Below are 17,861 nucleotides of genomic sequence, written 5' to 3'. Positions count from 1 at the left end.
CAGATACCCAGATGTATGGTGTTGAAATAAAAAAATTCAGAAATATAATTTTGAAAGAAAAAATTCAAGAATATACATGGTATAATGCATAAGTATAAATATTGAAAACACATACAAAATTTATCTATTGTTTATGGATGTAAACATATGAAGCAAAAATATAAAACATATGGCTTTAGCTGAATCCATAACAGATTAAAAAAAGCACATTAGGAAGTGTTGATTCCTATTTAATCTAGATAGTACAAGTACATTTATTTTTCTGTACTTTTTATAGTTAAATATGAAATTAAATTTTTTAAGATTTAGACTGTATACTTTTTTCTAAATTTTATCACTTCTGCTGAGAGAGAATATACAAGTTTCAAAAATCGCTCAGTTAATACTTACATCAAATGTGGCTTTTTTGAGGATTCTGTGTATGTCTGAAGTCTCTGGTTCCTTAAAAATAGGATGCTGCTCCAACAGAGTCTTTACTGAACTGGCAAGACTACGAGGGTCGAACACCTCTTCACTTTGCAGTCGCTGATGGGAATGTGACAGTGGTTGATGTCTTGACCTCATACGAAAGCTGCAATATAACATCTTACGATAACTTATTTCGAACACCGCTTCACTGGGCAGCTTTGCTAGGTGAGTTGAATATGAAACCAAGGATCAACAGTAGGAGGAACTGCTTGAGTATAGGAAATTTTCCATGGCTTCTCCCCCCCTCCCCATCAACTCCCACCTCCTATTTAGTTGTTTTCATTTTTAATTGATATGTAGTACTTTGTACCTAAATTCCTCTGTTGTATGCTTAAATTTTTAACAATACAAATGTATTCTGTTATATGTTAATTTCAACATCATGTCTTTTAAAATTTTTATTATAAAACCAATGTGCATTTGTTAACAAATGTAAATGTAAAATAATCTTCACATTCAATGCCTTTGCTTTTATTGGAGAAGGGCTTTAATTTTATGTTTCAGCTAATACTATGATATTTGATTTTCTTTTCTTCATATTTCCTGATGTGCCTTTTACTTAACATTTTTGGGGATCACTTTTTTATATGGAAGATTATATATGTGTATCTGTCTGAATTTTGGCAATCTGAGAGTCTTTCTCTTTTAGTGAAGGAGTTTTGCCCACTGACAGGCATTGTTACAAATTGTACAATTTGATCTTTGTTCTGTTATTCTGATCTTTGAGGATTAGGGTTTTTTCCCCTTAATTTGGGGTTTTTTACTGATTTCTTTGTTTTCTGCCTTGTGGTGTATGGATTACATTGTAGCTATCTGGTTTGAATTTCCTAATGTTTCAGGAGGGTTTCTAGGTTTTACTAGTAGTTACTTTTAAATTTATTAAAAGCTTTCTTAAGCCTAAGCCTGAGTCAAGAGCAAAACTGCATTTACTGATTCCCATCTATTTAAAGTGAGGAATTTGGCATACTTTCACTTATACTCTTTGGGCGTTTAATATGATCTGCCAGTTACTATTAATCATTATAAAAAGATTATTATTATAGACTTAGTTTTAAAATTACATGTTATCTCTTTTTTAAATGATTCTTACATTTGCATTTGGTTTTATAGTCAGGTTTATAATTATTATTCAGTCTTCATTTCAGTGTTTCGTTTCATCCCTTTTCCTCTGCATTTTTGCAAATTTGTCTGCGTAGCACTAAGCTGAATTTTCTTTTCATGAATTCTGCTTTCTTTCTGCCTCTTATAGATTATATTTTAGGCTAGATTTTGATTTCCTTCTATCATCCATATTTCTTTTTATCTCAGCTTTTATATTTTTACCTCCTTCCATTACCCTTTCATTTTAGATTATCTTCTGCTTAGGATACTGTTTCACTTCATAGAGGCCATCTCTTTGTAAATGTCAAGGATGCCAAACTGTTGCCTGAAATTTTCTTCCGGATCCTTCTCTAGATCATTTTCTGAGGTATGCTTTTGTTCTTTCTGATGGTGTTCCTTTCCCCCTGTCTTAGAGTGTTTCCTTAAAACCTTTTCTGAATTTTCCTCCTTATCTCTCAAACAAGATGAGAGGTATTTAGATTGAGAGTGTGGCGTAAGTTGCCCTTGACCCCACTTTTGCCCATTTGTGTTATGGAGCACTTGATCTCAAACCACAGCTGGGGAGCAGGCAGAGGAGCACAACTCCCGTGCCAATCCCTGTTTTTCTGCCTGGCGTTCACGCAGGGTATTCTCGCTCTGCTGATGTGGCTTCTGCGTCATTACCTCACTCCGTGTACACTGAAGCAATGGATGTATGAAATTCAGGTTTCCTAAATATGCCGTTACCAGGTCTGTTCATTCTTTGGTCCTTTCTACAGTCCTTCACTTGGGGAAACCTCCTCCACATCCTCCAAAACGGACTGCAGAGCACTCTTTTCTACCAGCACCTCACTATTCCTGCCCACTTCTGGGGTTTGAAATTACTGCCTAGATGTTCAAACACTGGGGGAAGGAGGTACGAAGTGATGGAAGGCGTCAGAGGTCACAGGAGACTGTGTCACAGCTGGTCCCCCTGAAAGCAGAAGAGATCAGCCACACAGTTCTGATCGGTTGTGCAGGAGAACTGGAGACGGGACAGAGAGGGCCTGACTTCTGGCACCTTCCCTCCCTCTTGACGGGCAGTTTTACAAGGTGAACCAGGGGACGCAGTGAGCTGGTACCAAACACAGTTTTTTCTCAATCTGGCAATTATAATTAGTCATTTCCTTGTTGATCAAAGCGTTGAGTTTTTAGTATTTACATTTTTGCCTTTGTGCTGCCTAATCATAGTATTTTGGTAAGAAGTTAGAAGAGGCTGCACTAGGGACCACTCTTCTGAAACCCTTGTGAGTGCTGGTTTGTGCACGAGTGATTTTTCTTACCCCTTTCCTTTAAACAGACCGTAAATGAATCAGTCCTTTTGTGTGATAACTACCTTGTGTCTGCTTTCAGGCCATGCACAGATTGTCCATCTCCTCTTGGAAAGAAATAAGTCTGGAACCATTCCATCCGACAGCCAAGGAGCAACACCCTTGCACTATGCAGCTCAGAGTAACTTTGCTGTAAGTAAAGCATGACAGTTACCTCCTTTTACATTAGAATGTCGTCGTCAGCACGCACAATTCCATCTTCCTCACGTCCCTAAGGCACCGCTGAGGAGTACACTGAGCACTCGGACTGCTGGAATACCTCATCTCCCACTTTGCTTTCTCTCTGGTCCCACAGCAAGTATAGTTATAGTTCTCTTTCCTGGCACTCCTGAAAATCTGTTCTACTTACCACCTGCAGTCTTGGTAAACCTTTATCTTCTATTAGCTCCCAAGATCTTAGAAAAATACTAAGTATTTTGAGGTGGGGTTCATTCTTATTATGAATAGATAAGAAATTCAATTGGCCCACTATAGTTAACCTATGGAAATCAGAATTCAGTCCATAGTTCAACACAGGCCTATGTAAAGACATGTTATCCCTATTTAGAGATGAAGAAACCGAGGTTCCAAGAGATTAAATGATTGCCCCCCCCCCTTTTAATATACTTTTGTGTTCTCATAATTTTACGTGTTTGTTTATTTTCGGCTGTGCTGGGCCTCCATCGCCGTGTGGGCTTTCCTCTGGTTGGAGCAAGTGGGGGCTCCTCTTGCTGCGGTGTGTGAGCGTCTCATCGCCGGGGCCCCTCTTGCTGCAGGGCACAGGCCCTGGGGCGTGCGGGCTTCAGCAGTTGTGGCGTGTAGGCCCAGTAGTTGCAGCTAACGGGCTCTGAAGCACATGCACAATAGCGGTGATGCATGGGCTTAGTTGCTCCATGGCATGTGGGATCTTCGCAGATCAGGGACCGAATCCATGTCTCATGCATTGGCAAATGGACTCTTTACCATTGAGCCGTTGGGGAAGCCCTGTCTAAGATCTTGAACACAACTCTTAGATTCCAAATTTAACTGTGTACAGAAACTAGTAGTTAAGTAACTGTGCTAATGAAAGTAAGAAAGAATACTAGAACATTATAGACGTTTTTTCAAAGAAACACTTCCTTTAGATAATTTGCCAATTACAGAAATAGTTTTTTAATAATGATGCAAAATCTAAGCTCAGTTTCAAGTCCCTTGATCGCCTTTAGACTCTATTAACTTGCAAGAGGTTGTAATTCCCTTTTTAAAAAACACTACCACCACCATCAAAACCCCATAAAACCCTTGTAAGCATTCATCACTTAGAAAACATACTCTACAAAAGAAATGTTTGCAGATTGTTAAAAGAAACCCCCAAAATCACCAACATTAAAAAAATTTACTTCTTTATTCGAATCACTTAATAAGCACCTACAGTAGCTCCGGGGAGCTAAGCTATAATACCACAGTGGCTCAGCAGCTAGTTTTAAGACTAGGAAGCAGCGTGTGTTGCGTGGAGTGTGGTGATTTAACCCTGGATTCTACCTGTGTGTTTGCTACCAGTGTTTATGTGGCCTTGAGCCTGAATCTCATCTGTAAAATGAGGAGCTGGAATAGATGAACCTTACATTTTTTCTTGCTCTACAGTATTGAATATCAACATTTTATACATTTTTAGCCAACTCACAGCCTCCAGAAATTGTTTTTTCTGAAACTGTGTTATTTCCATCCAAGCAAAAGTGTCTATGATCTTCCTATAAGTTTGTAAGCATCTGAGTTTTGAGGAAAGATGCAATTTTAGGTGCTATGAATATTGTTGTTATTTAGTCGCTAAGTCATGCCTATCTCTTTTCAACCCCATGGACTGTAGCCTGCCAGGCACCTCTATCCATGGGATTTCCCAGGTAAGAATATTGGAGTGGGTTGCCATTTCCTTCTCCAGGGGATTTTCCTGAGCCAGAGATCGAACCCACATTTCCTGCATTGGCAGGTGGATTCTTTACCACTGAGCCAGCAGGGAAGTAGCCATGAATATTAACTGCCATTAAAATTGTCAAGCACTATAAGAATTATTAAGGGCCCTCATCTTTGTATGATTCTATAGAGGGAGGACCTAGAATGCAGGAATTACTGAATAACACTTGTTAGATGAATTGAATGCTGCACTTCTCAGTAGCCACCGCTCATCATTTCATAAATCTATTAGCTATTTAAAAAAAATAGTAACAAAGTACATAGTTTCTTCTCTGCAGTTAAATTCTTAAATTTAAATGAGAGTAATCATTCTCAATTATAAGAATATTGAATGAAGGAATTAAGTTATATTTTGAAATGCTGTGAAAACTAAAACCAATACATAAGGACAGCAGATTGTTATTTTCAATGGAAATTATAATTCTATTATTCATAAAAAGATAATTTCATTTGATTCAAAAGTAGACAAAAAATACTTTGCTTCTTAGCGGAAGTTGCACATAACACTGGTTTTATTGCCATAGAAAATGCATGTCTCAAATTTTTAAATGTTTTCTTACAGGAAACAGTTAAAGTGTTTCTAAAACATCCATCAGTAAAAGATGATTCAGACCTTGAAGGAAGAACATCCTTTATGTGGGCTGCTGGGAAAGGCAGTGATGACGTCCTTAGGACTATGCTGAGCTTAAAGTCTGACATTGACATTAATATGGCAGACAAATACGGAGGTACAGGTGAGAACCGGCAGACATGTTCAGCTTTCATTCAGGCTTCAGAGCATAGATGGTGCTATAATACTTGCAAAATAGGAAGTTGAAACCATTGTTCCTAATCTAATATTATTTGACATTGATCTTTACTTTTTAAGTTTAGGTTACCAGGATATCACTCCAACAGCTTTATTTTTCCAAGTGTTACAGCTAGAATTAGCCTATGTTTTTATCAAGTGAATTTTGACATTTGATTTACAAACCTTGTTGCTCCTTAGACGTAATTGCAGGAACTCTTCTGATCATATATCTTTGCATAAAAAATCATGAACCTGCACTTTAAAAACGATGCATACTTAGCAGTTACTGACTACATTTTCAAGAATTTAGAATTACGTTTTAAAGAATGCACACGTCTATGCACGTTCTCACCAGTCTCATTTAATATGCTGTTTTCTCACTTTTGAACAGCATTACTGCATCCTGAATCTCCCATTTCAGAGTTAACCTCCCACGACTCTAGAAGCTTCAAAGCTTCGCAAGCTCTTACTCTATGCTTCCTTTAATCTCTTTTCCTAAGAAGAAAGCCCTCGAAGGATGTGTTGATTACTGAGAGAAGCTCTTGCTTTTTTAACACCCGTTGTCACTGTGGGTGACGCAGCTCTCCCTTGGGTGCTGCAGGCAGCCCTCCATGTCCAAGGGTTTTGCATCTGTGGCTTTGGAAGGCTGGCTTGTACTGCACCATCTCATAAAAGGGTCTTGCACATCTTCAGATTTTAGTATCTGTAGAGGCTCCTGGAACCAATCCCCCATGGATAACAAAGGACACTTGTGTATACAAATTACAAGTCAGGAACGAAAATCACAGCACAGAAACGCTGAATGGAACAAAGCTTCAGCTGCGAGCTTCTCAGTGTTAGGTTTTCTTAGACATGAAAACATTCCAGAGCCGTCTGCACCTACCTGTCTCCCTGGAGAAGATCTTTCTATCGTTCTTGATCACCAGAACTGTTCCTATAGCCCTTGGGGGATAGAGGGGAATGTGGTTGCTACACCTAACGTCTCCCTCTCTACACCTAGACCAACACACCTTCTGATTTTTTAAAAAGAGTTTTTAGGTAATATCAATTTTGATAAAGGCTTCAACTTGTAAAAGTATTTGTTTATCAAAGTTTCACCATAGACCTTAAGCTTCTTAAGGAGTGTTATACAGACACATAAAGCATTGAGTTTATAAATGATCTGAGTATTTAATTTTTTATCAGACTTTTATTATGCAGTCTTTATCACTGGCATCGCGTTTTGTTTAACTTTTCATGTATTTTAATGAAGTACGGGCTGGCATACTTGCATTCTCAACAAAAGTTGTCTTTCTGATGTGCATCTTAGTTGGGGTTGAGACTAAATTTTCAAATTCATTCATTCCCTGGGCTCTTTCTCTTAAGGAGATTCTGTTACACGTCAGGGATACATACACCTTCCCGACATTTCTATGCCAGGGAGCTCTTCTCCATCATCCCTTTAGAAGGTTGTTTTTCCTTAATTAAAAATGAGTTCTTATCAATAGCAATCTATAAGTATTATTTGGATCAAATAAATCAACTATAAAACAAAATACAAAGCTATCAGGAAAATGTGAACACTCTCTGGGTGTATCTGATGTTACAAAGCTTGTGTTAACATCCTTAGATATGAAGATCAGCCTGTATTTTCTTTGCATTGCTGGGGCTGGGGTTCTGCAAACCACATTTGCTCTCTGCCAGCAGGGCAGTCAGCTACAGTGGGCAGTACAGGGGGACTGGAAAGCCAGGAGAGGAGCCTGGGATTATAGCTTCCTGTTTGCTTCCTATTCTCGTGTTTGTTTCCGGTTCCTGTCAGCATATCCTGGTCAGTCTGACTCAGCAGAGCTCTGATCGCTTGTTCCAGTGGCAGCAGTTAATTCACTTTGTGATTCTTCCAGCACTTACTGGTCCTGCCATGCAGAGCCCCTCCTCAGAGGTCTGAGGCTCAGCTCTGCAGGGCGCCTCCTCTAAGCCTTTAAAGTTGTAATGATTCCATCCTCTTCTTTTTGTTCCCTCAGTCTCAGACTTGCTAGCCTCTGTGATACTTTACGGAGAAGGGAATGGCACCCCACTCCAGTACTCTTGCCTGGAAAATCCCATGGACGGAGGAGCCTGGTGGGCTGCAGTCCATGGGGTCCTGAAGAGTCAGACATGACTGAGCGACTTCACTTTCACTTTTCACTTTCATGCATTGGAGAAGGAAATGGCAACCCACGCCAGTGTTCTTGCCTGGAGAATCCCAGGGACGGGGGAGCCTGGTGGGCTGCCGTCTGTGGGGTCGCACAGAGTCAGACACGACTGAAGCGACTTAGCAGCAGGGGCACTTTAGTGCTTCCTTTTTGCTGTTTTAGCTCTTCAGTACAAGGCTGGCAGTCCTTCATATCTAATTTTCTCTGTTAAAGTATCTGAGAGATACTCTGATTGATACAGTGGCTGTGTTTTAAAAAAGAACCCTTGTCTTTCAGCCATACTAACTAAAATATTCACAAACAGAAGGATGTGACTCTAGACTCTTCTTCAGAACAATCAGAAGTGGGGGAATGGATAGCAGTTAAATGAAACAAGATTAGCCAACAAGACCGCTGCTGAAGCTCGGTGACGACAGTATTCTCCCAGAGACTTTTGCTTTATTTATCTTTTTTTGTAGTCTTCCAAAAAGATGCATGCACCCCTATGTTCATAGCAGCACTGTTCACAATAGCCGTACATGGAAACAGCCTGAATGTCCATTGACCGATGAGTTGATAAAGAAGATGTGCATTTACATTTGAATGACATTTGAAATTCTCCATAACACAAAGTTATCAGAAAGAATTTTTTTTCCCATTTATTTTTATTAGTTGGAGGCTAATTACTTTACAATATTGTAGTGGTTTTTGCCATACATTGACATGAATCAGCCATGGATTTACATGTGTTCCCCATCCCAATCCCCCCTCCCGCCTCCCTCCCCATTGGAAAGAATTTTTAAAGTTCCTATGTAAACGTGTTTTTTTCAAAGAAGGAACAATGATTGTAGTCTAAAATTGTTTTAAAATAAATGAAAATAATCAGAAATGGGAAATTTCCTTTAACGAGATCCTTAATTCTATATTTTGCTCAGTTGAAATTTTGTCTTTTTTTAAAAAAAAAAACTTGACATTGATATTTATCTGAAGAGTATCTGTTGCATACTCAATACCACGTTACACAATTATAGAATTTCAGAATTAAAAAGTACCTGAAAATTACATCTAGTCCAGGGTTTTCTGAGCTGTGTTCTTCAGACCAGTACCTTCCCACAGAGGCACCTAAAGTGTTCCTGAGGGAGTGGGTGCTTGAATGGGTAACCCCTACCCCTACTTTAACCAGAACCACTCACCTCTTAACTATTTTATATGTTGGATGTTTTATCAAATTCATTTGGGAGGGAAAAAACCAACATTCTTATGGTCTTAAATGTGAAAATCACTGAACTATCACAGATGTCTCATGTGCCTTGATCTGCCTTATGACATTCTCACCAACATTTTTCACCAAAGGCATCTCCTCCAACTGGAGGCTGAAACTCCAGTTGGACAGCTCCAGTACAGAGAACTCATTACCAAAACTTCTGTCTTTTATTTTGGCTGTGCCGTGTGGTGTTTATGATCTTAGCTCCCCAACCGAGGATGGAACCTGGCTGGGCCCCTGGCAGTGAAAGTGCAGAGTCTTAACCACTCAGCGGCCAGGGATTCACACGTTACTTCCATCTTAAGCTCACTCTACTAGGACGTGCTCCCTCATCCTAAGCCAGTATTTTTCAAACTGAGTGTTGCTTTGCGTGTTGTCTTCCACACGACACGCTTCAGGTACTCGAAGGCTCTCACACCCATCTTGGCTCGGCCAATCTACCTTCCAGGCATTTGGGTCAGGCTTTTCAAACTCAGGTGTGCATAACAATTACTAGAGATATTCCCAGATTAAACAGAGATCCTACATCAACTCCTGTCAATAAGTCCTGTTGATTCCACATCTGGAACATACTCTGAATTTTTTCTGCTTCCCTCCATCTCCACTCCTGTCGCGCTCGTTCAACCACCACTGTCCTCACCCAGACTAGTGTTAACTGTTAACTGGTCTCCGTGCTTACATCCTAATGTGCTCGAATGCGTTCTGAAAATGGCTCGTGTGACCCGTTTAGAACACAAGTCACACATCACTCCCTGCGTAAAGCCCCTTGGCGCCTTCCATCGCTCTGACCCGACGGCCGCCTGTGATCCAGCCTTTCTGCCTCTCTGGCTGCCTGCGCTCTCGCTCACATGCCGCGGCCTCTTTGCCTGCCTTAAGCACGTGCACTCATCCCTGTCCCTGTTCGCGTTTGCCCGGACTAGTCTCCCTTGAGAGTTCTGCTTTGCCTCTTTTTTTATGATTTAGTCTCAGCTTAAATGGACCTTTAGGTACCTTGACAAGGCTTTCCCTAAGCACCAATCAAAAGTAATCCCCATGTCACTTCACATATCAAAACAGTTTTTACTTCTTTAACTATACCGTCTATCACCATCTAACACTTAAATGTTGTTAATTCAGTGTTTTGGTTTTGTTCTGCTTTGCTGCTTCTATGAAAATGTAGCCTTAGCTATTTTGTTCCCTATTGAATTCCCAGCATTAGATTGTGTACCCAGCCCAAAGTGGCATTTCAAGTCCCCAGGAATCTGCATTTTATAGGCACCCCAGGTTTGGTCCATGGATCACACTTTATGAAAAAACCATTTTCCTAGATAGTATAGAGCCATAATTCTTAGAACTGGCCTGGGCCTCTAGACAGATACCCTGAAACATTGAGAAGAATTTAGAGAGTGATGACTTAAATAGAATTTAAAGAGTAACCTGAAGAGTGATGACATAAGCCCTAGAGAGGAATAACATAGGCAGGCAGTGCAACGTGAAACTCACACATAGTCAAGACTGCTCTTTCAACCCCTTACCGGAGAGGAGACCACATCCCACTCGGTTTTTTCCTACAATCTTGGAGTGAATTGCTCTTTTTAACATTGGGCCCTGAAGAAATAGCTGACTTGCATTTGGAATCGTGTTGTATGAATAATGCTCTCAAGGCAGTAAGATGCACACACTTTGAATACCATGTGGGTACACAGACCCGATGCAAGAGGAGCGCAGGTGACCAGCTGAAGAACCAGCAGACTGACGGCTCCCATCACACGTCCCCTCAGAGGCGTAAACGGATTGTGAGTGGGCTGGTGGGCAGAATTGCCTGCATCATTTAAGTCATTTCTCTTTGTCATGTTTTGTCCTGTTGCTCTCTTAGAAAGAGGAAAGGATAATAAACTAGTAACTGAGGAGACCATTTCAGACCAACAGGATGGAAAGGAAGAAAACAGCGAGGTGAGAAAGGTAGAAGGAAGGGAAGCGTGGGAGTAATGATACACACTGATAGGAAGGGGGATACAAAGAAGTGTATGCAAGTGAGGAATACATCATCTTGGAGATTAAATTGCGTTTGGCCAAAATGATGGGAAAATCAAAAGAGGAAGAGACACACAGTTAGGATCGTAAAGAGGTAAGGTCGTTACTTAAAACTTCTTCACTCTCTTTCGCTCCCTCTTTAGCTTTACATGCTGCTGCCCTTTCTGGCCATGTCAGCACCGTGAAGTTATTACTGGAAAATAACGCTCAAGTAGATGCTACTGATGTCATGAAACATACTCCACTTTTCCGAGCCTGTGAGATGGGGCACAAAGATGTGATTCAGACACTCATCAAAGGTGAGTTATTAAGAGTGCTCATAGCAAGTCAGTCTCAAAAGGTAGGATTTCTTACATCCAGCTTTTGAAATACAGCTTTACATGGCAGAGAGCTGCCTGGGTGGAAGCATGGAGGGAAGAGCCTGGCATCAGGAAACTCGAGATTCACTCCTAGCGCCACCTATTAGGAGCTGTTTGATTTGGGAACAGTCACTGTATCTGCCTGATCCTCGGTTTCACCTCATATAAAAGGGGAACAATTTCTATCCTGACCAACTCCCAGGCTTATTGTAAAAATCTGAAATAGATGATATACATGAAAGCTTTTTGCTAAGAGTAAGGCATTTAAAGGACTGTTATATTCTTTAAGCTTCTCTTCTTTTGGATAAATGCTGTCTATATTAGACATTTTCACTATATTTTTGCTTTTTCAGGTGGAGCAAGGGTGGATCTAGTCGACCAAGATGGACATTCTCTTCTACATTGGGCCGCGCTGGGAGGAAATGCAGATGTTTGCCAGATCCTGATAGAAAATAAGATCAACCCAAATGTGCAGGATTATGCAGGAAGAACCCCACTGCAGTGCGCTGCATATGGGGGATATATCAACTGCATGGCCGTGCTCATGGAAAACAGCGCAGACCCGAACATTCAAGACAAAGAGGTAAAAATCCTAGGTCTTTTCTCTATCATTTGCACTGAAGTGTCTGCATCATTGCTTCTTTGTTAACTAAAATTAAGTAAAAGAGTTTATCAAGTGATGAGATCACTCAAAAATCTTTTAGTTAAAAAAAAAAATCTTGTTAGTTAAAAGTGATTTTTATTTGTCCATGCTCTCCTCTAGTCCTTGTGTATACGTGTATATAATTTTTAAAAGTCACAGGATGGGAATAGTTTTATAACTTTTATAAAATATATAGATACATGGCATATGTATATAAGTATATAAATATATATATATGATTTTACACATTTTGTTTTGCTTAAAATTATCACTAATATTTTTTCATTTGGTATATAATCTTTTCATAATCATGGATGCTTAATATTTCAAAGTTCTAAGAGCTTTCTGTTTTATAACTCATTCAATCCTCACAGCAAATCTATAAAATTGCCTTTATTTTCTACATTTGAAATTTTTCACTATTTCATTGGTATTTACTCTCATCTTTATTATTGCCTACCATCCACTTTTGTAAGGTTTGATTTAATATTCTTTAAAAAATTCTTTTGATGAAATTTTAAATCATTGGTTTTTTTCAATATATATATTTAACCATGTTTGTCACTCTGAATGCTGCTTTAGCTTCGTCTTACAAATCTGGATAAACTGTAGCATCACTATCATTCAACGCAAACATTTTCTGATTTCCATTTTGATTTATTATTTGATTTATGGGTTAGTTAAGTGTATTGTTTAATTTCCAGGCAGTTGGGCATTTTCTCATTATCTTTTTGTTAATGATTATATTGATGTTCTATTCCTGCTGTAACAACTACCACAAACTTAGTGTTTTAAAACAAAACAAATTTGTCATATTACTAATCTGGGTGTCAGAATTCCAAAATGTCCTAAAGATCACAGTGTTGGCAGGACTTCATTCCTTCTGGGGGCTCTAGGAGAGAATCTGTTTCCTTGACTTTTCTGGAGGGTGCCCACATTCTGTGGCTTGTGGCTCTGTTTCTCCTGCTTCAAATCTAGCAGTGACTGGTTGACTTTTTCACACTGCATCACTCTGACATTCACCTTCTACCTCTCTCTTTAACTTACTATAAGGACGTTTATGATTACACTTGGCCCAACTGGATAATCCAACTCACAGTCAACTGATTAGCAACCTTAATTCCATCTACAACCTTAATTCCCCCTTTCCATTTAATATAACACAGTTACAGATTCCAGAAGTTATAAAGTTATAAAGTGGACATCTTTGTAACAGAGTGCCTTATTCTGCCTACGCACTGATTTGTAGCTTAAATTTTACTTTAGTTTAAAAAAATACTCTGCATCATTTTAATCTTTGAAAAGCTTTTGAAGCTTTCTTTATGTCCCAGCATATGGTTGATTTTGGTAAATGTTCTGTGTACACATGAAAAGAATATTAATTTTGTCATTGTTCAATACAGTGTTTTATATACATTTTACATTTTATTGTTCATGCTGTCTATACCTTTCCTACTTTTTAATCTATTTCTGCTATCAACTGTTGTACGACATGGGTTAAAAACCTCCCACTGGAAAAAAAAAAACAAAAACCTCCCACTGTAATTATGCTCTTTTAATTTTGTCAGTTTTTATCCTATATATTTGGAGACTGCACTGTTAGTTGCATTCAGATTTAGGATTGTGATATCTTCCTCTTTGACTTCTTTAACACTATGAAATATTCCTTTTTATCTCTAGCAGTGATTCTTGACTTTTTTTAATCTTTCATGACATTGAAATTTTTAAAGAATACAGGCCATTTATTTTCTAGAATTTCACTCAATTTGTTGTTGCCTAATGATTCATCATAATTTGATTCAGGATTTACATTTGGGATGGACTATTACATAGATGATACTGAATCCTCAGAGTATCACTTTTGGAGACATGTGATACTTCTTAACATGGTATTTTTTATAATTTTATTCATTGTTGGCAGCAGTGAGTCTTTGTTGCTCTGTGTGAGCTTTCTCTAGTCGCGACGAGTGGGAGCTACCCTTCCTTGCGGCGTGCCGGCTTCTCATTGCAGTGGCTCCTCTCGTTGCAGAGCACAGTCCCCACGCGTGAGGGCCTGAGAGCTGGGGCCGAGGGTCAGTAGTTGTGACGCCCTGGCTGAGTTGCTCCGCAGCGTGGGAGTCCTCCCGGACCAGGGCTCAGACCTGCGTCCCCCGGTTGGCAGGTTGACTCCTCCCTGCGCCACCAGGAAGGGCCCTTGCTGCTGCCCAGTCACTTTACTCATGTCCAACTCCTTACGGCCCCATAGACACAGCCTTCCCGGCTCCTCTGTCCGTGGGATTTTCCCTGCAGACATAGAGGAGTGGGTGCCGTGCCCTCTTCCAGGGGATCTTTTTGACCCAGATATCGAACCTGTGTCTGCTGCATTGCAGTCTGATTCTTTACGACTGAGTCCCCAGAGGAGCCCGGGAAGTCCATTAACTAGTATTACTTTGATCACTTGGTTAAGATATTGTTCATTTTCTCCGCTGTGTACTTAATGTTTTCTCTTTCTGTAAGTAAGCAACTTGGGAGAAATGTTTATGTATTTGAGTTAGGATAAATAACTATGTGTCCCAAAATACTGACAGCAGACGTATTTGACTATGCTTGCAGGGAAGAACAGCTTTGCACTGGTCCTGTAACAATGGATACCTTGATGCTATTAAATTACTACTAGACTTTGCTGCTTTCCCTAATCAGATGGAAAACAATGAAGAGAGGTAAGCCACTGGCAGAAAGAATGCATCATTGTTCATCTCACATCCTTTCTACAATATTTTAAAAAATTCTCAAGTTTAGATGCTTGTTCAGAAATAGTGTTTCATCAGGAAACACTACACTAAGAAATCCTGAACCAGAAGAAAACAAAAGTTCCATGTAGTGTTGATTTAGAATCATGGGATTTTTAAGTTATTAGAAACTTCAGGCATTACTTAGGACAGGCTCACACTTTCCAGATGAAGAAATCTAGGTCTTCTTTTGATGTGTGTCCAGCATCAAATCAGGGGAGTCCTGACTGACCAGGACTAAGAATTCAGTTAGGCCAGCGAGATGTGTTATATGTTCAAGAAGTTTCTCTTGATGAAGAGGATATTTTCAGTTACTGGACAGAGATGCCACCATGTAGCATGAAAAAAAATAAGGGGAAACTGAGGCTAAAGCTCAGGATTTTAATCTTAATACAGATATCTTAAATAATATGAGATTCACAGAGTTAGGCTGGGGTTGCTATCCAGTGACCCAGACCCAATAAAAAGGACTCGACATAGTGTGAAGTCTTAAGCAGGAGACATTCTTGATGGTCTTGGATCTAGGAAGATTCTAGTAATTTGTAGGTAACAACTAAGATGGTAATCAGATTTCCATACCTGCCCCCTGCCCCCTCCCCAGATCTGTGCTTTAGTTTTCACTGTTCATGGATACTGTCACTAAAGTGGCCCCATCCCTACGCTCTCAGCCACCACCAGCTTTTTCTTTCTATCAGGGGGTGGGACACTTGGTAGAAAAAGAGGGGTTTTCTGTAAGCCCACTGTCCCAGAGGAAACATGGGGCCAACCCCTTCACCTTTCCCACTTCTTTCAGAACCTTTCTCCGTTATTTGTACCCGCCATCTGTTATTTTCCAAGTCTCTTTTCTCTGAGGTTTGTCTTCTTTGCCCACTCTCACACTGTCTTCACTGTCCCCATTCAAGCCTTTGCAGTTTGGCCTCCACCTTCTCCTTTACCCTGAAATCTGCATCTGAATGGTCTCTGGCGGGGTCCTAGTTGACAAAGCATGTGATGTCTTCTCTGCCCCCCACTGGCCCTCCTGCATCTCCTCTCTGCTGACTCCTCTTCACCTCCTTGAGCCTGTCTGCTCCCTAAGCTTCTGTGACAGTGCGTTTTCCCAGTTCTCTTGGAATTAGGATTCTCTTCTAATCCTGCTCCTCCATTTCTTTTGGCTTCTCTTGCCTTTTTTCTGTTTTAAATATAAGCAGTCTTCAAGGAGTGGATCTGCTCTCAGCCTCCCTCCTTTGGCAACCTGACCAGCCCCTGAGGCTTCAGCACGCACCTGGGTGCTGGTAGTTCTCCGGCTACAGTGCAGACTCACCCCCCGCCTTGGTTCACGCTGTCATCTCCTCGTCATCACCAGCACCACTGTCTTGCCCTCTCTCACTCTTTCTGAAACTATTGCAATGCCTCCTCACTTGTTTTCCTTCCTTCGATCTTTCCCTCATTCAACTCATTACCTTCCAAAGTAACCTTTCTTAATCAGATCGCTAAAATAGTTGTTAATCTTGTCATTCCACTGTTCAAGTTCAGTCTCATCTAAGAAGATGGTCCTGGTCCTGCAGTCATGTGTCCCAAACTGTGTTCTCCTCCCCACTGTGAATCTTTATAGCCCTTGGCACATTTCACTTTTTATTATGATTTTATAGAATTTGTCTTCCTTTTAGCAGAGCACTCATGGTCATCTCTGAATTGCTCACAGTGCTTTTCATGAAGTAGATGCTCAGTAAATAACTGGTGGATTGTCAAATACGTGTTTTCAGGCTCCCACTAGCATCACCCTGATTCATACCTTCATTAGAAAGTTGTGTGGAACTCTTAGACCACAGGCAAACTTAGATAAAGCAGATTAGTATGCCTTACTTTGAGAGTGATTATATAAAGAACTCCACATCTCTATTATAGTCAAATGACAACTGCAAAACCAAAAGATGAAGATAGGCATTTGGACATTTAAGGAAACTGGAAAGCCAAAAGAATCCTCAAGACTGAGGATTTGACCTTAAAACAGGTATGTGAGGGTGCCGGAGGCTTCTCCCTTTGAAACCCTGAAGAAGCAAAAAGATTAAGAATTCTAAGAATTAGGGATGATATATTTCTATAAAGGATATTTTTTATAAAACCATTCACTGCCTGAGTGCTATTTTTTAGGAAACAATAAAAAAATAATTTTTTGTAATTCAATTTCCATTTATATGCTGAATTTTGAATTTCAGACCTAAGTAAGCTTATGAATTAAGGTACTTACCAATTCCTGGAGTAAGCATATGTTAATTACAGACCAAAAGACCAAAGGAAAAATCCTCCAAAGTGTACTTGCCAGTCTATGGATGAAAAGAGACAGTGGCAGTACCCCAGTCTGTTTTAATGTTTCGTCAGCAGTGCACCTTGATGTACAAATGTCAGAAGCTGGCGCTGCCTTTTATGTTTATTGACGTTCCAGTTTAGGCATTCTGCTTGTTCCGTCAGACCATTCCCACCTGGCAAGTCCAATTGTATCTTGTCTCTTGTCTTTGTCTGCATTGTTTCTTGACTGGTTACCATCAATGTACTGTTAATTTTTACTTCACATGCATTGACACAAACCGCTTGATGTTCTCTGTATAGACATAATTTTTGCCACCTACTGCTGGCTTTCAGTCAATAACTATCTGACAGCCATACTCTGACATAGATGGGAATATTCACAGCGCTCGAATGTGTCTCCGTTGAGTTTGGGATGAAGAACGATTCAATAGTAATAATCACAGTGCGGTCAGTTGCCTAAACACTAAGTATAGACTTTAGTCTTAAAGCCTTGCTAGATATTTAGTTTGTGTCTCCTTGAATCAAAAATTGCCCGAGAAGTAATTTGAAGAAACTAATTGTTAAAAAAAAAAAAGAAAAAGACATTTTTTAAAAGAAAATCAGGAAAATGTGTGTTTAGAGTAGGCATTAGATCGTGCGCAGGAATGTTAATACAGTGGCATTGTGATTACATTCACCTTGTTATAGATGAAACTAAAATGCAGAGAGATTAAATGATCGGAGTCTGGGATTTGCTTTATT

The 17,861-nt window shown here is 39.9% G+C and overlaps 1 protein-coding gene across 5 annotated transcripts in view; it reads left to right on the top strand.

Annotated features, from left to right (window-relative positions):
* Positions 1-17,861, top strand: part of INVS (inversin) — a 124,003-nt gene that overhangs the window by 66,276 nt on the left and 39,866 nt on the right. For 4 of the 5 annotated variants that reach the window (XM_043486634.1, XM_043486633.1, XM_043486631.1 and 1 more), the window contains 6 exons: positions 453-633; positions 2,941-3,050; positions 5,410-5,581; positions 11,208-11,363; positions 11,777-12,006; positions 14,659-14,765. In XM_043486634.1, coding sequence (XP_043342569.1) covers positions 453-633; positions 2,941-3,050; positions 5,410-5,581; positions 11,208-11,363; positions 11,777-12,006; positions 14,659-14,765 — 956 coding nt within the window. Of the gene's footprint in view, positions 1-452; positions 634-2,373; positions 2,641-2,940; positions 3,051-5,409; positions 5,582-11,207; positions 11,364-11,776; positions 12,007-14,658; positions 14,766-17,861 lie in introns of those variants that run through there. The other variant, XM_043486635.1, reaches the window with a different exon arrangement.

This window comes from Cervus canadensis, chromosome 14 (assembly GCF_019320065.1).
Source record: "Cervus canadensis isolate Bull #8, Minnesota chromosome 14, ASM1932006v1, whole genome shotgun sequence".
NCBI lineage: Eukaryota > Metazoa > Chordata > Mammalia > Artiodactyla > Cervidae > Cervus > Cervus canadensis.
The sequence above is the reverse complement of the archived record's forward strand: the minus strand, read 5'-3'. Positions and strand labels throughout refer to the sequence as shown.